Source organism: Ruditapes philippinarum, unplaced genomic scaffold, assembly GCF_026571515.1.
Source record: "Ruditapes philippinarum isolate M1 unplaced genomic scaffold, ASM2657151v2 ctg8729_1_1_1_1, whole genome shotgun sequence".
NCBI lineage: Eukaryota > Metazoa > Mollusca > Bivalvia > Venerida > Veneridae > Ruditapes > Ruditapes philippinarum.
This window is the reverse complement of record NW_026859372.1, coordinates 36886-60570: the sequence shown is the minus strand read 5'-3', so window position 1 is coordinate 60570 and position 23685 is coordinate 36886. Positions and strand designations below refer to the sequence as shown.

The 23685-nt window shown below is 32.1% G+C and overlaps 2 protein-coding genes across 3 annotated transcripts; both read right to left on the bottom strand.

Moving 5' to 3' along the window:
* Nucleotides 1–1045: 1045 nt before the first annotated feature.
* LOC132756258 (uncharacterized) lies at nt 1046–17346 on the bottom strand. 2 transcript variants are annotated; one of them, XM_060747277.1, is made up of 6 exons: nt 17227–17346; nt 7367–7512; nt 5808–5873; nt 4505–4675; nt 3206–3366; nt 1046–1333 (listed from the first exon to the last, which is right to left on the bottom strand). In XM_060747277.1, exons 1-6 carry the CDS (start codon nt 17254–17256, stop codon nt 1260–1262), a joined length of 648 nt encoding a protein of 215 aa, XP_060603260.1. In that variant the 5' UTR covers nt 17257–17346; the 3' UTR covers nt 1046–1259. The 2 variants fall into 2 exon arrangements, with proteins under 2 accessions (XP_060603260.1, XP_060603259.1); XM_060747276.1 differs by lacking the exon at nt 17227–17346 and adding an exon at nt 16873–17011.
* Nucleotides 17347–20806: 3460 nt separating this feature from the next.
* LOC132756266 (carbonyl reductase [NADPH] 2-like) lies at nt 20807–23333 on the bottom strand. Its single transcript, XM_060747283.1, has one exon. The coding sequence runs from the start codon at nt 23227–23229 to the stop codon at nt 22507–22509; it is 723 nt and encodes a 240-aa protein (XP_060603266.1). The 5' UTR covers nt 23230–23333; the 3' UTR covers nt 20807–22506.
* Nucleotides 23334–23685: the final 352 nt, after the last annotated feature.

The following is a 23685-nucleotide window of genomic DNA, read 5'->3' as shown; positions in this document are numbered from 1 at the left end:
CATGGGTATCCGACGATAGGGGTCAATGGCCCTCTATTAACAGAAGAAATGGGTCCTTATTCCATTTCATTTCAACCGGACGTCCAATGTTCCTTTTTTGCAAATCATTCGAGTTCCATTCCTACAAAATTCACGTCAGTGCTGTAGGTCACTTGGTTAAAGTTCAGTAAAGGCATGTGAAATGTTTGATAATTAACAAGTTTTTACAAAACCTCTCTGCAGAGCTACACCTTTTGAGAGACTGGTTGTTACAGAGAGGTGTAGCTTTCGATTCGAATCATTTAAATTCTATTTTGGGAAGAATTGATACTATTAATGTAGAGGTTATTGCTCCTGTAATTGTTTTACTGTTGTCCAATTTTGAAATAAGGTGACCAACCAAATCAATTTGACCTTTGAAGTACAAAAAAAATCATATACTGCCCAATGTCCAACCTGTTTATATAAATGTGTTTCTCTGTAAGTCTGTGTAAACGTAGTAACCCGTTGAGTGATGTCAATTTTGACCTCACAAGGGCATCATTTTCTTAACTTTTCTAGATATTGATATCATTAACTACAAGCCTATGCACTGAAGGAAATATTTCAAGCTTCTTTGTCAAATTGACCTTGTATTTTTAAAACCTTTATAATAACTCCAGTTGAAGGCCACCTGGATGGAAGGTCAAAATCCATACCAACTTAGACTCAATATGGACCCAGAAATGCGTTTTTTAATTTCCGTTAAGCTTTTCATTTTTGTTGCCCATTATACTAGAGCTTCCAAAGTTATGCATTAGCCAAAAACCTGGTCCATCATTTCTGCTGTGGCTTTTTGGCAACTTATAGTAAAGTGATAGTGATTGCATATTTTGTATGGAAGCCAAAAATACTATTTTGTTTACATTTTCCTACTTTTATGTAAAATTATTTCACATCAAGCGCTACTTTCTTCAGGTAACAAGCACCTAACATTCTATAAAACCATTATTTAAATGTTATTAAACCAAAGAGAATCACTGTCTGAGTAAGGAATATGGGTTTTACATGAGAAAGAACACGTTCATACATTTTAACTTTATTCAATCAATATTTTTTTTCAAATATAAATTATCAAGCAAACACCAAACTTGACTGAATCCTGACTTTTTAACTTTTTTAATCCACGAATCAATTATTCTCCATGTAAAATAGTTATAGTTGAAATACAAAATTCACATAACAATTCATTTTAAGTTCCACAAAAGATTTTGTCTATTTTTTTAATATTATGGTCCATTCTATTCATCCTCACCTAAATTTACACGAGGCAGGTAATTGTTTCCAAGAGGAAGGGGGTTATTTTCATCTTGAACTGCAATGACAAATAAACAAACATTAGGAAATACAGTAAACAAGAGGGCCATGATGGCCCTGAAATCGCTCACCTGAATATAGAAACTCTTTATGACAAGGAACAAGTAATATTGTAAACTATAAACAAAAGCAGATATAAAATCTAAATCTTAAACTGATATCACAAAGTTCAAATTTGTATCTGAAAAATGTGTGAAAACATTAGTTTTTAATATATACATATAAAGAAAATCAATGATCCCCCCTCCCCCGCTAGTCCAATTTTGATGCCAAGGCTTTTATTTAAAGAAACTTGGTAGACACTTACATGTTTTATGCTAAATATCTAAGCTCTAGCTCTTTGGGTTTTTTTAAAAGCAGATTTTTAAAGTTTTTTCCTTTGGTTGCCATGGCAATCAGAGTTCTGCATGGAATTTAATTCTTTGAATAATTTTTAAAGGTGACCACCAAAGGAACATTTCTGTGAAGTTTGAATGAAATTGGCTCAAGGGTTTATGAGGAGATGTCGTTTAAGTAAAAGGTTATGGACAACGGATGGACACCAGACGAAAAGCAATCACAAAAGCTTACCATGCCACTTTGTGACAGGTGAGCTAAAAAGGTTCCCATGGACATCTTTATACTGCTAAACTTCCAATTTCAATTAAACATTTCTGGCATGAGACACTGGGAATATTTTTATACCATATTTTTACACCATTTACACATACACCATGTAGGTATTTTCTAACATTTTTTGTGCAAACTTTCCAATGATTTTTTCTCTCTCAGTCTGTTTTTCCGAGGATAATCATTTTAACTATGCAAAATGACCTAAACATGAAATGTTTAAATGCTTTTTATTTAAAACATGCGAAGAATCACTCTCAATCTAGATTTTCAGTTAAATTCCAAGTAAAATTCTATATTATCTTTTTTATATTTTTAGTGCCCCAATTGATTTATGGAAGGTTTTTAATTTCTGTTCAAAGTCTTTTGGACCTCAGTGGAGTACCTGTAAGTATTGAAACAAGCAATTCAAAATAATTATTGCTGTCTTAACTACTTTGCATTTGCAAAGTTTAAATAAACTCTAATTGAGATTATTTTGGGAAACAAGTTCTTGCAAGTACATGTAATCTATAATGTTAACTACAGCCAACTAACAGGATGATCACGATAGCTCACCTTTAGCACATAGACTACCAATAGTAGAGACTGTAGACTGTCAAAAAGAGCAGACAGGCTTAATACCGATTAGCGCTTGCAAGAGCCTTTCTTTAAATGCTGATTTCCTGAATTTTCAACAAGAGCTGTCAGAGGACAGCAATGCTTGACAATTCGAAAGAGCTGTCACAAGGGTGTTCCATCGAGTTTAGTAATGCTTAACTATATGAATCAGAAAATTGTCCCAAAAAGGTACAAAGGCTTGTTATTCTATTAAGATGTTTTATAGAGTAAATCAATGCTTATTATGAATGCATAAAATTGTCACAAAAAAGGCACAAACCCTTCAGTAGTTAATTTGTTTTTTGTGTTTTTTTTTAAAATAAATATGCAAAAAAGCAAATCAGAGATATGGGACTTGTGCCAACCAAGTTTCAATTATTTCCCTTCAGTAGTTATGGCGATACCAGCTTAAACACAATAACTTAACTGAGAAAATATGCAAAAGCAAATCATGTTAGATAATCACAGAGAACAAGAGTGTGAAGTTTCAATCCATTCTATTCAGTATTTACGGCGATACCAGCTTACATGTAAAAACTTAATCACAGGGACGCCGAAGCAGACAAATGGGTGACTGCATTAGCTCAAGTATTCTGCGAATAATCGAGCTAAAAATACAAATTTTATTATCTATATATAAACAAAAATACACATTGTTTACCTCCATCTTTCTTTTGTCTGCGCAACTCAACCAACAGTTTATTTTCTACCGAGTCTGGTGCGTATTTGCCCTCTTTCATGTTTTGTGCCAACTTTTCTCTAGCAGCATTTAATTGTTTACGACGGGCTATTCTTTCTGCTCTTGATCCATTAAAACTATCCCTACAATCATCAAAATATACTTCACTTGTTAGCATGCCTATTGTGCAAGCATACATGATGTAAATTATCTTATAAAATCAAACAAACATGTGTCACATACCCAGTAAATATTTCAAAGTTTGTCATATGATATTCATTTATAATTCATTTAAGGCATGTCAATAAAAAATTATTCATTTTCACTTTAAAAAGTCTTTAATTTTGGTATTTGATAAATATACCCATGTATACATTCATGCTCATTACTAAATTTATTGAAGTCGTTGAATAATTAATATTATGCTGGACAGAGGCTCGCAGCTGATGCATAATATAATTTTCCAGAGGCTCGCATAATATAATTTTATACAACTCGTTCAATAAATTTAGTATTGAATCTACAATCTTAAAATATCATCTATATGTTTGTTTTTTTTTTTTAAAGATGCTGAACATGTATGTTGTAATTAAAGTTGTTACCAAACTTAAGTGAAATTTTATATATGTTTATAATTATGCTTCTAAAACAATTTTCAAACATCAAAGAATATGTAAAATATCTACTGCAAATATTTGCCCACATTGTATGTAATCATTAAAATATATGCATTCATTTCTTATTGAAAAATTTGTCTTAGACTTTATAGAAAATAAATTTCTAATAACCTCCCCTTATTAACATGAAATGTAAATTAGGTAATATCTTTACAAATAATGCTTTTTGGAACTTACAATATTAATAAATCTTCATTTGAACATTGTATTTTTGACATAAATTCATAAACAAATTGAGTTACAGGCTTTTTGAGAATTTTTCATAAGTTATACAGCTTTACACTGTAAGAATTCACTAATTTCCCTCTCACCTCATCCCCCCATAAACATATTGATCATAATTCCCTCTCACCTCATGCCACCCAAAAACATATTGATCATAATTCCCTCTCACCTCATACCACCCAGAAACATATTGATCATAATTCCCTCTCACCTCATACCACCCAGAAACATACTGATCATAATTCCCTCTCACCTCATACCACCCAGAAACATATTGATCATAATTCCCTCTTACCTCATACCACCAAGAAACATATTGATCATAATTCCCTCTCACCTCATACCACCAAGAAACATATTGATCATAATTCCCTCTCACCTCATGCCACCCAGAAACATATTGATCATTGGATCCGTTACATCTGGATCTATAGTCTGCATAACACTGTTCTCCAAAAAAAACAAATCGGTCGAAATGTTTGCTCCAGCCAAAAACTCGTCATAGCTACCATCTGAATTATCTAATGGAATAGCACTACCAATTCCTTTTCTGAAAACATAAAATACAATAAATAACAAGAGCAATTTAGAGCAATTGTATCATCATCATAATGAAGTCGGGGAAAGGAAAACTGAATCATTTGACTGTCTCATTAACAAGGCACCTATACCATATCCTTTTATAATCTGCGCGGGGCAGAAAGCAAATACAAAAGAATGATGATCCAGAGTTTATTTTCTTCTAACTTGTTGCATTTCAATTCAATGATTTTCATTTCTTTGTATATATCTATTATCAATCACTAACATGGGTAAAAGTTAGAAATTGACAAAATTCTGAAAATATTGAATTTAGCATTAGTTTCCTGTCTAGTGCTATAAAATGAAAAGAGGGCTTTTGGACTAAACTAATAATCCTGCATACTTTTACCAATGTATTGATAAGTATTGTCACTTTATTAAAACTACACACACATGAGAACTTTGCATGTACTGATCGTTTTGTGCTCCTGTTGACAAATGAAATACCAACAATTATTGGGAGTCTCTGAAACAGCTGTTTGCAAGATGACACGCACCTATTCTTAGTGCTTGACAGTACGAAATGGGTCATTTATATGTAAAAAGGTGCCTCAGAGTTATTGGTCCTGTGCCCATCACGTGTGATAATCACGGAGAATAAGTGTGTGAAGTTTCAATCTATTCCCTTCAGTAGTTTTGGAGACACTTGCACACAAAAACTTAATGCCATGGTGATGACTATAATGACAGCAGGGTGAGTACATTACCTCTAGTCTGCCTACTCTTCAAATAGTGGTCCACTAAACATAGTGGAATTCACAAAATCACAAAGCCTAGTCACAACAGCTTTAACCATTACTTTTTAATAAATATGGTTTTCTCTCTCTAAATTTATTTTAATTTTGTATTGTGGTATAGGTCGCTGAATTTGAACAACTTGCCCCTTATTACTGTGGGTTCAAATCCCATATGGAACTTCGGGTTCTTTCTCAAACTAGCTAAAGTAATACAAGTGGTTTCTTCTGAGGTACCTGCTTGTGTCTTAAATAATGTTCGGAAGGACACCTTCATCAGTAAAGCCGTAAATGCACCACTTGACCTTTAAAGTGTTAGCGTGACATCAAACCCCAAAAAGTAAACAAAACTTATATGTATATTACCCTGCTGGAAATGCCAACTTCTTAATCCTTTCATTGACATTCACTTTAGATTCTGTCGTCAAATTCCTGCAATAAAAACACAATTATTTTTTTTTACTTTTAAGCCATTTATTTCTTACAGTAAATACCACTAATATAGTTTAAGGGTTTAATAACAGCTGTGCATTTAAAGGCACAATGTCTTAGATACAAATAAATATTTCCATCTTTAGAAAGGGTAAACAAGTTTTATAATGTGTATAAAATGGTTCTTGAGCATGTTCGACGCTTATCACCTTAAGACATTAACTCTGAATGTGTAATTATTTATAAATATAATAAAAAGTAGCAAAATGTAAATCAAGTAGAACATGTTGTTTGACTTCAATACAAAATACTTAATCACTATAACTGTACTAATTGCCAAAAAGCACCAGAAGCAGAAGATGGGTTAGGTTATTGGCTAATAAATACCCTTTTGAAAACTTATAACAGGACAAAAAAAGTTAAAGCTTTGAGAAATAAATATTAAAACATTTCTGGGGCATAATGGGCCTTTAAGAACAATTCAAGGTCTGTAATTTGTAAATCAAACAACCTCTGCCAGTAGAACAGCACGCTGAACATTTTTGTGCTTGTTGGTAAATCAAAAGCTTGAAATTATTCAATGTTTATTAATACATGCCAAATATTTAACTCTTAGTATGACTCTAAACAAGATGTACTTATAGAGGACCACAAGGTGATGCAAAATTCTATGGGAAGATAATTCTTGACCTTGTCTTATATGATGTGGGGGATGATAAACATGTCTTTGATGTTTGGCATTCAAATTTTAAGACATAAAGAAATTATGACATTGAACAAAAAATACCTCAGTCACTAACGTGGAAAGGACTTCCATGGGCAGTGATTTTTCTCACATTGGGAAGAGGCCTTAGCCTCTTGATTTTGGGAAAAATTATCGCTAAAATTGCTGGTTTGGGAAGTAAAAAAACAGGTTTAAGTTCAGTTATTTTTAGGAAAACTGCATGATTTTAAAGAAAATTTCAATTGGGAAGAGGCCTTTCATTGGAGTCTGTTATATAAGCAGGAAAATCACTGAAGGGTGAAGTTAAGTGGCTTATAAATGGCTTGATAGCTCAGTTGGTTAGACAACTGTCTGTCACTCCTGAGGTCCCGGGTTCGATCCTGGGTAACACCCTTGGAATTTTTTAGAAATACTATCAGTGTTTCCCACCTACCCAGAGGTGTACTAGTATGAAACCCAGGTAATTCTCTTATGTATCAGTGCTATACATTGGGCATGTAAAAAGAACCAAGGGATCTATTCAACAAGAGCTAGGGACTGGTTCCCTGATTTCCTTTGAATATCATAGCCGTCTCTAGTGTCTGCTAAGGTGAGGACCATACTGTAAATAAGTGTGTGCACTTTTGTAGGCTATCATTGATCGCCCGGTCCAAAGAAAAATCATCATCATCAAAGGGTGAATTTGCTTTACAAAGCACAAAGATACCTTCAACTTCTATTTATACTAAATAGATCACTACTGGTACAACATGCAGTATGAAAAACTTACTGCAGGAAGGCTGTCATCTTCTTTTCCCTCTCCTTCATAAAATAGTAAGTAACAACACCGCTTATAGCAGATCCCACAAGGCCAATCGCTCCATACCTCCTAAACTTGGCATCAAAATGACCTTGTAACACCAACTTTTCTGCCATCTGAAAAAGCAACAAATAGTTGACAAAATAACCCAGTTTCTCCACTTCAGGGGTGGGGAAGAAATGTGTTTATCAGATGGTGGTGGGAGATTGGGCCTGGGCACAAATATTAGACCTCCATGTTTACACATTTGAAAGTATTTATGTTAATTTTCATTCCCAAACATTCTGACGATTCTGTTTAAAGATAATGACAAGGTTTATCAGAAAATCCTACTTATAAAAATTACCTGTGAATTTTATTAATTCAAATAGACTTATGCCATATAAAAAACAAGGTGAGATAGAGTTTTAAAGATTATCCATTTTCTCATATTTTGATTGCAGTGAAATCTCCATAGTCTATCAAGATTCACTGCAATCAATTAACATGATTGATAGCAATGTCTTTAAGTAAGACTCTTTAAGTTTACTTCATTTAACACAAACAATAAATAACTAACTAATTCCTTGTTAAAAGTGTAAAACAGTCTCATAATTCCTTGTTAAAAGTGTAAACATAATTAAGCCTGTGATGTGTCTTGGACCAATAAATTGTCTCATGATATAAAACGGCCCTGCTTCTATATGAGCGGATACAACTCTCCATTAAAAATCACCCAGTTAATAACTGTTCGGGACTTGTACATTTATTGGCAAACATAACCTTTCTTTCATCTTTTGTAATCATGAAATTGAAATAAAAAGCAGAAATTTTGGCCCCACTTCCTCACAATAAGCCCTTAAAAGTTAAATACAGGAAATACATTTGTACAATAGCAAATTGAAGTACCATGGCTAATTAAATACCCTAGCTGTTTTTGCAGCTCCGAAAAAAATGGTATTGCATGGCAGTGCATATATTTTAATGTGACATCATGATCATTTGCATTACATAAATGTGGCGGTAAGAGGCACTAAACATTAGTTTATACTATAGGTACATCCACGAAAAATGGTACTTTTTCACTTCAACCAGTCTTTGTTTTTGGTATGTGATAAACAGGTAATATTAAATTTGTGCAAGTTCATCACTGAATTTATTGAACTTATTGAATAGAATATTATGCTTGCCAGAGTAGAATATTATGCTTGCCAGAGGCTTGCATAACATAATTTTATTCAACTTGTTCAATAAATTCAGTATTAAACTTACACACATTCAATATCATCTTATTCTACATAATTATTAATTAATATCAGTTCATGTTTTCGCAACTTGTGCAGAGGGTAGTTCAAATGTAAAAACATGGATTTCAAGAATTCAATGTAACACTTTATCATGCCTTTTCAGCGGTCAAAAAATCTGCACTACCCAGACAATATAATCTATAAAAGTTAAAACTCAACTGGTTTTAATAATCCATTTGTAACTTCATAAAAATTTAAACATGATGTCATAAAAATTCATCAATCAATGTACAACAGCAAATTATACTATTAAAACACTGCATTCATCTTTTGCTGTCAACTGGATACAACTTCTGTAGCCAGTAGTTCACCGAGTCCAATCGTTCACTATGTTTCCCAGGCGGAGAACGCATGAAGAGATAAATTTTACAGGTGGAAAACCGATACTGTGGTAAGAAAATTGTCTTCAATTTCTTTGAAAAGGCATATTTCACAAAACTTTATAGCCTATTCTGATCTCGTATGATTACTTTATCCGACAGGCATCTCAAACTCGCAAAATCTTTGTTAACTTATTAGATCATTATCGACAACTGCACAAGAAAAGTCACAAAATTGGTAAAATCGCTCTTTGATAGCCAATAACTTGACATCCAAGCACACGTCTAAACATTTGTATCGCTCTAAAGGTTCTTTATTAACATATCCTCATCCACCAAAAGCCTGATCTATTTCTATTCCGTATTTTTGGAGTATAATATCGTTTAAGCGAATTGTCAAAATGAACGCATGAGCCGAACTTTTCATGTGGTTTCATCAGATTGCAAAATGAACGCATGAGCAGGCGGACTTTTTGGTTACTCCAGCTTTCATAGATATCTGACATGTTTTCGATCACGGAACCTTTAAATTCCAAAATTTTTGTTCCAAATGTTTGAGCAAACAGAAGGCCCTATTTTCATACCTTATGACGAATTGCTTATAAGCAATAGGTGAGGTCTGTTCGGTTCTGTGAAAATATAATAAATTGTCATTGCTAAAACTTTGAGTAAAATATTTGCAAACTACAACATCATTGGTTGATGGGACTTAAATTTCCTGTATGTTATAATTAAAGATGCATCATACACTTAAAGATCCTGTGACTCAAAATTTTATGTTCTTATAGGAAAAATCTTTGGCTTAAATAAAGAATTAACAATGTTAAAAGTTACAGAAAACCTTTTTGATAAGGACATTGCCAAAATTTAAAATTTCCGATAATAAAAGGAGATAACTAGAAATCTGTTTTTGGTAAAAAAAATCAGTTTTGCGTTCAACTAAAATGTCACAACCTTTTTTCCTCAAGAAATATCATATAATGTGTTGAATAAAGTCAACTTCTTAAGTATATGTTTTTCATAGAACTGATTTTATATACAACTTTCGCAAGGATATTACATCCTTAATTATAACATACAAGATCTTTAAGCAAGAATATATATATATATCACCTTCCTTACAACAAAATGAACATACAAGAAAATGTTGAAATAACACATAATTTTTAGGTTCATTATAAGTTTTTTCTTTTAGAAATAATACACTTTTTTATTTTAATGAAGAAAATCAAAAAGTGTTTCTAATTACCTCCCTTTATTTACAGAACTTGTTAAATTCGATAATATCTATGTAAGATTTGTAATATTGGTAATTCTTTATTTGAGTATCAGGTTTATCATATGGCGTCGTATTCTTCCATATTCTGTAATATTGATAAAAAATACATTTCATTCTAAGTGATAAATTTTGTGTTCTTAGGTGAAATGGATCAGCTCTCTTCTACGCAAATTTTTTATCTGTTTAACAAGTACAACAGCAATTCCGTATATATTATGTACAAGACAATTTGCACAGTGCAATTATTATTTCTTACCAAATCATAAGCATGTCGACATGCTACATAAATTTCGCATTAAAATGGCTTTAATTTAGTTATCAATGATTTGTACCTTTACCAATTGCTTTGCATTGGACGGCATATAGAACTATACACTACCAAGATTTACTGGGCTTACATAAACATATTCTATAAACTTGTAATTCGTCGTTTAAAAAAAGAAATTTATATCGAAATGTTGAATATTTAAACGTGATTCGTGTATAATATATTTTCATATGCCTCATGTACTAAAAAAACAGGGAATAAATAATTGTACAAAATAACATGTATTGGAGAAATTCATGAAATTACATCAATGCTACAACCGTTTACAAGTTTTCGAGGAACTATTATGTTTTTCTTTGTCGTCTTAACCACTGCTTTTGCAAATATTACAAACGAGGAATTACTTCAATTGTACACGATCTTTCCCAACAGACCTCGTAATTTATATATATATATATATATATATATATATATATATATATATTATATATATATAAAGAGTATGTTTTGGGAAATGCAGAGTACAAAGTTCGTTAATTTTTTATACGTTTATTTCTGTATTTAACAGAAATAAACGTATAAAAAATTAACGAACTTTGTACTTTGCATTTCCCAAAACATACTTTTTTTATACATGAGATCCACACAAGGAATCGAAGTTCTTTTATATATATATATATATATATATATATATATATATATATATATATATATATATATATATATATATATATATATATATATATATATATAGCATACAAAGTATATGCATGTTAGTGCCTGCAACTGCCATCCTTTTATTATATTATCAGCATAATATTAAGAGGTTAACTAGTTACGTAACTAAAGCTGATAATAAGGGATGGCAGTTGCAGGCACTAACATGCATTTATTTCGCGTTATGATCTTTTATTTATTGAAAAAAAATAACTATAGTTACGTAACTATTTAACCTGATAACTAACGTTAACTAGTTACGTAACTTGTTAACCTCTTAATTAACTAGTTAGTTATCAGGTTTTTTGGTGGAAGAAATATGCCACCATACTCATTTATTTGGAATAAAATTTGAAATTTTTAAAGTTTGAATATGTAAAATTTGTTAGATAATTAGGAAAAAAATGAGTTTTAAAATTACCACCTGCTCATGCGTTCACTTTGCAAACCTATGAAACCACATGAAAAGTTCGGCTCATGCGTTCATTTTGAAAATTCGCTTAAACGATATTATACTCCAAAAATACGGAACAGAAATAGAACAGGCTTTTGGTGGATGAGGATATGTTAATAAAGAACCTTTAGAGCGATACAAATGTTTAGACGTGTGCTTGGATGACAAGTTATTGGCTATCAAAGAGCGATTTTACCAATTTTGTGACTTTTCTTGTGCAGTTGTCGATAATGATCTAATAAGTTAACAAAGATTTGGCCAGTTTGAGATGCCTGTCAGATAAAGTAATCATACGAGATCAGAATAGGCTTTAAAGTTTTGTGAAATATGCATTTTCAAAGAAATTGAAGACAATTTTCTTACCACAGTATCGGTTTTCCACCTGTAAAATTTATCTCTTCATGCGTTCTCCGCCTGGGAAACATAGTGAACGATTGGACTCGGTGTAGTTGCTGGTCCCGTTATAATTTATCAAGCAGTTACTTCCAGTTTGGCAAGGACATGCAAGGTGGGGTCAGGGTCTGACCTAGTCCTAATAATAAGACCTATACGTAACCTATTTCATATTTATCATTCATTAATCTGATATTTTACATTTTTCATTTTCCATGTTACGTTAGGTCTTAACAGATCTTTGCAAAATCGTGTAGCAAAAAAATTGACATTAGACATCGATTTAGATCTAATGAATTTAAACAATTAAAACAGCGTGTATTTACATTAATTTTGACCTATTTATAAACAAAACTAAAAAATGAATACCTTTTAACAAAATAATTGAACTGTCACATCCGAAAAGTCATGATTAAATCCTCTCATTTAATTAAATTCCTTGTACAGCCGATATACAAATGGCCGCCATACAGTGCGCGAAATCTGATTGGCTAATTCAAATGCAAGCGTTTAAATGATTCCAGAAGTTTCTAACGGAATATTTTTTCAACGAAATAATTGCCCATGCACCGTCAGTGTGTTCGAATATATTTTTCCGTTCAAAAAATTGGAATCAATCTGTAAAACGCTTTACTTAACCAGTATGGCCGATGAGCAAAATAGACTGATATTTATATTTAATTTTCAATTGATAATTTCATTGTTTGAAAGTTTTTGTTAATGATAGACCATGCAATTGAAAGAACAGAAGATAAGCTTTTGAATAAAGCTTGAAAGGCAAGTCAACAGACATTTTTTTAATTTTTCAAAATGCTACGCGTTTATGAGCAATAACTATTAGACGTCAGGCTAGTCCAACTAATTGTACTGCGCGACGAGATATTGTGCTATTTTCGTGTCTGGGCAATATCTCGCCTCTACGTACAACATAAAAAGTACCTTTTCTGTGGTGAAATTTGCGCCGGGATTTTGAGCGCAAGCTTTGGGCCGTGTAAAATCGTATTATAATTCATATTTGAATAAATTTGTTACGATACCTTTAAAGAGTATTCATTTCTACATCAATTTCATGTTTTATTTGTGAAAATCTTCCTAACATAAAGATTTTGATAGAAAAGTAAACACATGCACCATCAAAATACAGACATCGCCGCTAATGTCACGTGACAAATACACTGTTGATAACTACACTGGTGTGTATGCGGTACTGCGTTACTGAGAAACGACGAAACACTCTTAGTAAAATATCAAGATTAATGTTATATTTAAGACATTTATTTATGCAAAAATTAATAATTATGATAGGATGGAAATATTACTTTATTGGAGCAGATGCACAACTTATTCGTTATTGTCAGAGCGTTCTTAGAAATATCAAAATCATTATTATCTTTTATAGAAAAGCTACTCCTCACTAAACCGTTTCTTGTTTATAAAAAAAATATTTTGGTCAGCTTTCCAAGTAAATATAAGACATGGGACCTATTGGTATCTATAGAATTTTTTTTCCACGATTATGATGGAAATAGGGATATGATAAGAGCAGAAACATGAGGTTTATATGTTTAAAGAGCAACGTACGGATTCCTAGTGCATTTGGGGCTACGAGAAAACACCATTCTAAGGAATTTAACAGTCTGTTATTTATAATCAGGTTGATTAACTATTAAACGATACTTTCAATGTTCAAAATAATTTTTATCAATAATAAAACGAATAAGCGTCAAACGCGGTGCCTCGACATTATACATGTATGTGCGAAAACAAAATTCCACGTAAATTTCTTTTTTTATATCTTATCCACGCAGGCTCATAATTCTGGATAGTTTTCTCCAAAAAGCTTTCTGAAGATGTTTTTTAGAAAGAAAAAGACACACACAAACGAAGGTTTAAATTGTTTTAAAATGACCGGGGTAGCAGAGAAAAAATACTCGGAAATTTATTTCATGAAACAGGTGCCCCCGCCTTATTTTGCTGTTGTTATTGTTTTTTGTTTTGTTTTGCAAAAGACTTTCATAATGTTGGTATACAGTAAATATTTATCCCATACAATTGTTTTTTATGCTAAGAAATTATTTTCTTTTATAAAATACATGCATGGCGAAGTGAGATTTGAAGAATCAACGCGGTTATTTTACAATGTTACATAAACAAAACGCTGCGCCGCTAATTTCTTTCACAGACACTTTGGAGCTTTAAAATCCAAATAAAATGTATATTTGTCAATACCAGCACATGTACTGATCATATATGTATAAAAAACTAAATATAAGCCATTTTGGAAAAAAAATATATTTCAACGTCTATAATAATACACAAGATAAAAATGTTCGCCGGAAAAAATCCGCACACCTGCCGTCAAAAACACCATGTATTTTATTCTGTTTCCAATATTTTCACAAAATCCTTTGGTCCATCGACACAAAAGATATAAATCTTCAAGATGATGGTCAATTTTAAACTTCAACGGTAATATAAACAACGCAACTGGCAAAATAAACATCGAGATTATCGCCGTTTTACTCCATTTACAAAATCTTTCGACAAATTCAAACGTGGCTCCATATACATTTTATTTGGATTTTAAAGGCGTTTTGAGCTTCACACCCCAAGCGTCTGTGATTTCTTTGATTCTTGTCCAATCTTATAAGATTTAAGGGTTATTCAACACTATTACTCATTTTAAACATACTATGATGCCCAAATATAAAAGGTGTTGCTTTGGAAAACGAGCTTATAAAATCGGTAATAAATCACGGCGCCTCCTCAGTTCTTTTTTCTATATATTTTTTTTTTTTTTGAGTTTTTGATCAACGAAAATTAATTAATTAATTAATTAATTAATTAATTAACGAAAATTAAGATTTTAACCTTCCAGTAAATTTAGAAAGAAAACCAGAAAAAAAGTTTCTAATAATTAAATGCCACAACTCAAAACTTAAAAAGTTGGCATATCTTGCGTAAATTCAAAGCATATTAGTAAGCTGAGGAAACTCGGGACCGTAACACATTTAAATTCTTAACACCGTTTAAACAACTTTCATAAATGTATTATAGAAAGAAATTTAAGCATAAAATTATCGTCTTTGAAATAAATCATCAAGTATATTTATAATTATAAATTGAAAAATAAATACATGTAATACAATCTAAAAATAACTTCTTCTCAATTTGGACCGTTTCAGCAACTGATTCCGGAAAGGAATCACGGCTCGAATTTAAAAAATCAAATTTATTTATTTAAAACTTAATCTTATAAATTTATAGTTGACACAAAGAAATTAAGTAAGGAAGAAACATGGCTGCGCATCAATTATTAATAGTGTCAACATTTCCGAAGTGTATATTGGCCAGCGTACCGGTGTCCGCGTTGTGGAATACATGTAGTTGACACATTTTAAAAATAAATATTAGGTTGAATATATTTTCTATACCGGGACAAAACTTTTCTGCAAAACTTTTCTGGAACATCGCTTAAACAACACCAAATATCCAGGCCATTACGGCATGCTATGATAACAGTCTTTTATTACACGGATAAATGGTACATGTACACAGGTTCTTTCAGATACAGACAAACGAAAAATGGGTGCTCGGAGTAACGAGTTCTATTTTTCTGAAAAAAGTTGAGGAATGAAAAATTAACGCAAGAATTTACCATTTGAATTCTTTCATAGCGTAATGCACGTTTGAAAAACAAAACTTTCCTATAGGCAAGGAGTTTCTGTTTTTAATACACAGCAAGTTGTGACTAACATAATTATACTAACATAGATAATACTACAGAGTGATGACAATATACATTTTAATGAAATACAGAATTTTTGTTTATCCTTAACCTTTAATAAACATATTTATAAAAAAGAGGACTAAATTAAAAGTTCCCCCGCATCATTTTAAAGATTTCTATCATGAATTACAAAAATATTTAAAGATAATTTCCTGGCGATTTATTTTATTGTAGCAATGAATATAATTATTAATAACATCATTTAAGAAAAATTTCCACTTTTTAATAGTTTTACATATTTTTTTAGCCACGCAAAAAAAAAATGACAACATTCACGCACGGTACCGAACAATATCGATTTTTAGCGTACATGTTACATTACTGTAGCAACATCACAATATGGCGGCGTTGTTACACAAATGAGACGGTGAAATGAAACTAACGTGGTTTACTTTATTCTAAGTTGATATACTGGCACTTTTTATGCTGTTAATACCTTAAAATTGTATTGTTGAATAAATTCTTGGTTTAAATTGTCTGCATTTTCACATTTACATCGAAATCCACGTTTCACCACAGAAAGGTCTCCTTTAGGTTTTGACGTTAAAGCGAGATTCTGCCCCAGAACGAAAATATCTCAGAATCAAGCTTTGGCACGTCAATATATTTTGACTAACGTCAGGCTTGACCAACATAAAACTATAACAAGCCTGTAACGTCTAATCTATTGGACTAGGTCTGACCCATCCCCCCATTGTCCGAGATTTCTAAACAAATTCAATTTTCTAAACCTATAACTCTCAGCAACATATAGAATCTACTGTATTCTCAAACTTGTGCTGTTCATGCATTTTGTCATGTTAGCAATTTATTGGTGGTGACTGCTTTCTGTAAAACATGTATAATTTAGGATAGTTTTAAGTCAATAAATCGATGAGTAATTACTTTTAAGACCAATTTTTAAAAATAAAATGGATTTAATAAAAGGCAAAATAAAGTTTAAACAGAATATTTTAAATCCATTCTGACCTTGTAGGTTGGTGGTCGCCGTAACGGAAGCGAATTGTTATTTTGACTGTGCACAATTTTGTAACATAATGGCGAAAAGATCATTTTCACGAAAAGAACAATATTTATAAGAAAATTTAAAAACACACAAAAATTCGTTAGGACCCTAAAAGTTATATTTTGAATAAATAATATAGGTACTAGTCTATGTCTTTAATTTTCACACGTTTCTCCGGCTTTGCTCTCCAGAGTTCAGTTCCTTGCACTTAATTCTGATTTTCTATATAAATGCAGTTGATAAAATAAATCATTTCCAACAGCCTATCTGATATTTATTGTCTAAATTATTTTATGTAGCTTACAGGTAGAACTTACAGGGTTTGTTCTCAAATCGGGGTATTTCATATTTTCAAAATATACGCCATGATCCAAAACATGCCTTGCCAAGTTGCCAACCTCGCTCTGATGACGTCATCAAATAAACTACGTCATGTTCAACCTCCCGGGAGAGTTGTCATTCTTCCTAGCATAAAACAAGGTCTATAATGGTATGCTTATGAAATGCAAGCCGGTTACCTTGTGCAAGAAATTGGGGATACTTATGGAATCAATATATATATTTTTATACGAAAATGATTTACAGTATAGTTTGCATGTGTGATGACATTCACTGATCTATTGTTTCCCATTGAAAAATGCTATATAGGACCCTAAGATAGGCCTATCCATGGATCCCAGAGCATAAAGTCAGATAAAAGATATTAACACTCGGATGTAATATTTATTAATTAAGTATACTGTATACAATGTGTATAATTTTCAGATAAATAACTCTGACGCATAGATAACCCTGACACTTGTTAAATATAATTGTTATAACTTTATTTTTCAACAAACAAGCATACAGTATGAACACCTAGTAGATATAGTATAGGAGCCGAGGACAGAATGTGATGATTTTTTGTAAGTTGGTAAACTTTTTGTTATTTTTCAAATAACCTTAACTTTTCGTTGGCAAAAACTGCTTCAAAACATTACAACAAGGAAGTTAGAATTGTATTGACCAGGCCAGTGGCGGCCACTGACTTGGGCAAGATTTTTGAAAAATTGTTTTTATATCAGAAAAAAAAAAGATAAAAAATATAAGACGTAAAAATAAATTATTGATGTTGATTTTCTTGTCACATTTTACTTAAAAATTTAAGCGTCGACTTTATCTACTGTTGTACGGAATGCCGTTAGGGCCATTGCCTATGAATGTGTTGATCTGAAACGCGATAGTCGATAGTACGATGATGAAAACGCGAAATCACGAAACTACGATGGTGAAAATGCGAAAGCACGATGATGAAAACGCGAAAGTACGATGATGAAAACGCGACAGTACGATACTACGATGATGAAAGCGCGATAAACTATCGTGTTTTCACCATCGTACTGTCGCGTTTTCACCATCGTAGTTTCGTGATTTCGCGTTTTCATCATCGTACTGTCGTGTTTTCATCATCGTACTATCGCGTTTTCACCATCGTACTATCGCGTTTTCACCATCGTACTATCGCGTTTTCATCATCGTACTGTCGTGTTTTCATCATCGTACTATCGCGTTTTCACCATCGTACTGTCGTGATTTCATCATCATACTATCGCGTTTTCATCATCGTACTTTCGCGTTTTCACCATCGTAGTTTCGTGATTTCGTGTTTTCACCATCGTACTATCGACTATCGCGTTTCAGATTAAGACATTCATAGGCGATGGCCCTTACGGCATTCCGGAATGCCGTTAGGGCCATCGCCTATGAATGGTTTGGTCTGAAACTCGATACTCGACAGTACGATGATGAAAACGCAAAATCACGAAACTACGATGGTGAAAACGCGACAGTACGATGGTGAAAACACGATAGTTTATCGCGTTTTCATCATCGTAGTATCGTACTGTCGCGATTTCATCATCGTACTATCGCGTTTTCATCATCGTGCTTTCGCGTTTTCACCATCGTAGTTTCGTGATTTCGCGTTTTCACCATCGTACTATCGACTATCGCGTTTTAGATCAACACATTTATAGGCGATGGCCCTAACGGCATTCCGTATGTTGTGGGGTAAAAAGACTATGTTTTGTATAGCACAGTCAGGACCTTAAAGAAGTGCCAATTTCCATTTTCATACATAATTTTTGTAGTGTAATGTAAAGTCTCTTGAACTTTGTTTAGGTTGTTCAATATTTAAAATATACAGGAAAATAATTAAGATATTGCAAAAAAATGCTGTTACTCACTGTGGTATGGTTATGATGGACTTACAAAAAGCATTTGATAACGTCAATCATGATATTTTGTGTGATAAATTAGATATATTATGTGTCAAATCCATTTCTTGGTTTAAATCATACTTGCCAGGAAGATATCAAAAGTAACTTCAATTGAAAAGTAACTCAATTCCTGTTATATGTGGAGTCCCTCAGGACAGTATTTTGGGTCGTCTTCTATTTCTCTGCTACGTTAATGACACGGTAACTAGTATTGATTCTGATTGCAAGTTGCTTTTATATGCAGATGATAGCACATTATTGTTTTCGCGTAAGGACCCTAAAACTGGGAAAGGGTTTGGAACGATGCTCTGATCGGTTAGTTGACAATAAATTATCTCTACATCTGGGCAAGACTGAATGTATATGCTTTTGGTTCTAAATCAAAAATTTAAAAAAAATCCATTTCATGTAATGATCAAACAATAAAGTCTTGTCTGAAGTTGAATATCTTGGTTTGAATATCAATTGTTAACTATCAGGAGATAAAATTGTCAAGAGCATTGTTTCAAAGGTGAATGGAGGATTACATTTTCTATACCGCTACAAAAATTGTTTATCAGAAGAAATAAAGAAACAATTGTGTCCTGCCCTTTTACTGTGTCACTTTGATTATTCTTTATCTTCTTGGTACGAAGGACTGAGTAAGTCACTGAAGCACAAACTTCAAGTAGTTCAAAATAAGGTTATGCGTTTTATAAATGACTATACCCCGAGGGCGTCTGTGACAAATAAGGTTCTGTCGGATCTTATAATATTGAATGTCGATGATAAAGTTAGACAGTTAAGACTTAACCACATTCATAAAGTATATTATAACAAAAGCCCTTCTTATTTACTTGACTTGTTTAAGGTATGTAGAGTATCCAACTTAAGATCTAGTAATTTTAATTTTGTTTTGCCTCAAAATGATTCTCATGTTATACAAACACATTTTTCTACAATGCAACAAAAGACTGGAATTCTTTACCAGACAGCATTAGGTCAATCGAAAATATACAAACATTTAAAACAAACTAAATCTTTTCTTAAATAATGAAAATGATAAACAAGTGAAAAATATGTTTATTCATTATTTAATTGATGTGTATTTTATGATAAGGTTTTGTAACATGTTTATGTTGTATTTGATAATATATTAGTTTTCAAATACGGATTTTATTTCAGTTTGTTAGTGTACAGTGTACTTTTCTTATCATATCGAAAATGTGTCTTGATTGTTAAACAATTTTGCAAACTTATGTTATAATTGTATCTCAATGATACATTTATTATTATGTAAGTTAGTGTGATAATTTTACATTAAATGAACCCCATTGGAAATAAGCTTTTAGCTTAATGGGCAATCATATAAGGCAACATAAAACTATCTTTTTTGTTGCTTTTGTGTGTGTTTTTATATATATGCAAGTTGATATATAGGTGATACTATATATTGTCAAATAACAAAGAGAAATATTTTATTATAGGAAATTCATCAATTCACATTAACGATTACAATAATTACAAATAGAATCTATGTAAGTTATTATTTACATTTCACAATTTGCAAATAAATATGAAGAGCTACCAGGCTTTGTTAAAGAAGATGATATCTATGTAATATAAAATTTCTAGAGATATAAATCTGCAAGTATTTTTTTAGTAAGAAATAACTAATAAAGTAAATGATCTAAAGTGATCATAAAACTTGGTTTATAAACACAGCATTTATTTAAGTTTGAATGTGTAGTAAGAGCTCTATAAAATCTTCCTGCTGAGTAATAAGTAATAAAGTTTCCTACTCAAAGAAACAACGACGTACGTACTAGCCCCTGACAGGGTTTGTATCCATGCATTTAGCGATTATATTAGATTACTAGTCCGATCGAAAACAATTCGAGGAGTGGTCATTTTATGTTAAAGCTAGCAAAAACCAAATAAGCTTAAAATAACTTTCATACAAAATCAATCATCCATCACTGAATTTTTGGAACCAGTGCAATTACCGATACCAAAAATGACAATATCCATCTAATCAACATTTTTGTCCGGTGGGTAGCTCGAAAGGTAATGAGATATAAACTTGAAATTCAATGTGTGGATAGATCTCATTGAAGAGAAGTAAAGTGCACAAGAATGATATAATTCTCCACTTCATCATTTTCAGTTATTGCCCTTGGTTTATATTTTTGCATAATTTTTTATCTGAATCAGAAATTATACAGTGCATGTATTTAAAATATCCAAATAACACTTCAGAAGTGGATAGATATCATTGAATGGGAGTGCAGTGCAAGTATATTGACCAAACACTTCTGTTTTCTTTTGTTTCTTTTCTTGCATTTTTGCCCATACCATAACTAACTAAAATAAAGTGTTAGAGATGTTACTTTGAAACTTGGTTGAAAGATAGATTACAGTTAAGAGGAATGCAGTTGACAAGAATAACAGCAAATTTCCTTTAAATATTTTTGGAGAGATTGCACTTCGTTAGTTTTTCACGTTTTTCATGCATAACTTTTAAATGTTGTTGTTTTTTGTCAAAACGTTAAGAGATAGCAGCTCTCATATGGCAACTTTGTCCTTTACAATTATTCCCTTATGATATCAATGTGTGCGATTGGACTATCCGATTTTAATAACATTTCTCCTGTTTTGCCACAGACAATAGACACAACCAATTTACGCTTTATACGCTTATAAAACTATATATAAAGAATAAAGAATTTCTTTATATATACATTTAGTATTATAAGCGTATGTAGTTAAAATGATTGTTTCTAGAGCCTGTGTACGGGTGTAATGACCTAAATTTTCATGGAAAATTGTTTTATTAAGGTAAAGAATTTAAGTATAATGGAGTATGGTAGAATATGCAAGAAAAAATATCTTACATATGTTTGCGGTTCGGATAGGAATATCCGTCCATAGGGAACCCGCCCATGACTAAGCCTCGTAACCTCCGGGCGGGTCCCCTCGGGACGGATAATCCGATCCAAACCGCAACTTATGACAAATATATTAATATATATCTGCTTCGTAATAAATAGAAATCGCAAAATATGTCCTTATACGACAAAATGTTTTGCTTGAAAGTTTGCAAAAGAAAACAATCACAGTAATTAGTGTTCATGCTGATTTTGATAACATCTTCTATTGAAGTTCACTTGAAATATATAAAGTACACGTATGCCTTAACACGATAAAAAAATATCCTGCTTTGCTTGTTCTTGAACATTTAAAATGTCATTTCGTTGTTTATTACATTGATTTTGTGTGTTTATGATAAGAACCACCAATATTGAATCACAGTAAGACTGCACTACAATTTTGTTGCAAAAGATGACATCATTCCTCCATCTACAATATGTGTGTTGTTCCAGAAACACAAGACGACAAGTCACTGAGGAGATATAGCATTGGGAAAATTACTTCTTTCATCTCTGGGAGCCGCCCCATCGGTGTCTTGCCGATAAAAAGTTCATCGAATGATGATGTCTCTTTAATATGCTTTAGCACATTCTCATTTATAACAAGAGTTGGATTTATACTGTTTACCCGTATATTATACGGTCCTAATTCCAAAGCAAACTGCTTCGTGACCATATCAAGACCTGCCTTCGATGAATTGTAAGCTATTTGATTAGGGCAACACTGTAGAGATAATACACTAGACACATTCACAATCGATCCTGGCTTTTTAGCAGCAACCATTTTCTTTCCTATAATCTGTGTTGTGTTAATTGACGCAAATAGATTTGTTTCGAAACTCTTTTGTAAAAACGCTTTAGAAACATCCAATACAGGACCGGACACTTCCTCTGTGAGGGCGGCATTATTCACTAAACCATCTAGAACTTCAATACCAACAAGTTTGTCTTTCAATTCGTCCCAATTACTTACGTCTGCTTGAATCGTGTGTATGTTCGTGTTTTCTTCCGCCAAAGTGTCCAATGTCTCCTGAGTACGACTTAACGCGTAAACCTTACAGCCTTGTTCACTTAAAGTCTTCGAGAGAGCCCGGCCGATTCCACGACCTGCTCCTGTGACCAAGAACTTCTTTCCTGCAAGATTTAAAGACATCGTAATTGATTAGCAGTGAAAAAATGGTGAATGAATTATTTGTTCCTTATAATAATGAAATTAAATAATGTCCTACTTTTGTAAACTTTATCCGAAGTTATCTAAGATGCAACTTTTTACATGTAATCAACTTATCGTTATCAATCACTGGCAAAGGTAAGGACCTGATTTTTAGGTCGTCAGATATTACTAGTGTCCTTGACGGTAATTATAAAGCTCCTAAGGAAAAAATTCCTTTAGTTTTTAGGATTTCCCTTAAAATAAATAGATTATCCTTAGTTTTTTTAAGAATTTCCTTAGTTGTTATTCATATAACTCTTTAAGTTAAAATTCCTTAACTTTGGTCGAATTTTCCCTTTGTATATGCAAATTTTAAAAGTAGTAATATTGATTTAAACTGCAGGATTAAAACTGACTTTTTTCGTATTTACTATATGCATATAATGAAATTCACTG

What these genes read in the sequence shown, in the direction of transcription:
- LOC132756258 (XM_060747276.1), bottom strand. Translation starts at nt 16,956, where the DNA reads ATGATCTTTTCGCCATTATGTTACAAAATTGTGCACAGTCAAAATAAC. An exon ending in ATGTTTCTGGGTGGCATGAG is followed by an intron (nt 3,367 to 4,504) that starts GTGAGAGGGAAT and finishes TGATGATTGTAG; the next exon opens with GGATAGTTTTAATGGATCAA. An exon ending in CAGACAAAAGAAAGATGGAG is followed by an intron (nt 1,334 to 3,205) that starts GTAAACAATGTG and finishes TTGTCATTGCAG; the next exon opens with TTCAAGATGAAAATAACCCC.
- LOC132756266 (XM_060747283.1), bottom strand. Translation starts at nt 23,229, where the DNA reads ATGTCTTTAAATCTTGCAGGAAAGAAGTTCTTGGTCACAGGAGCAGGT.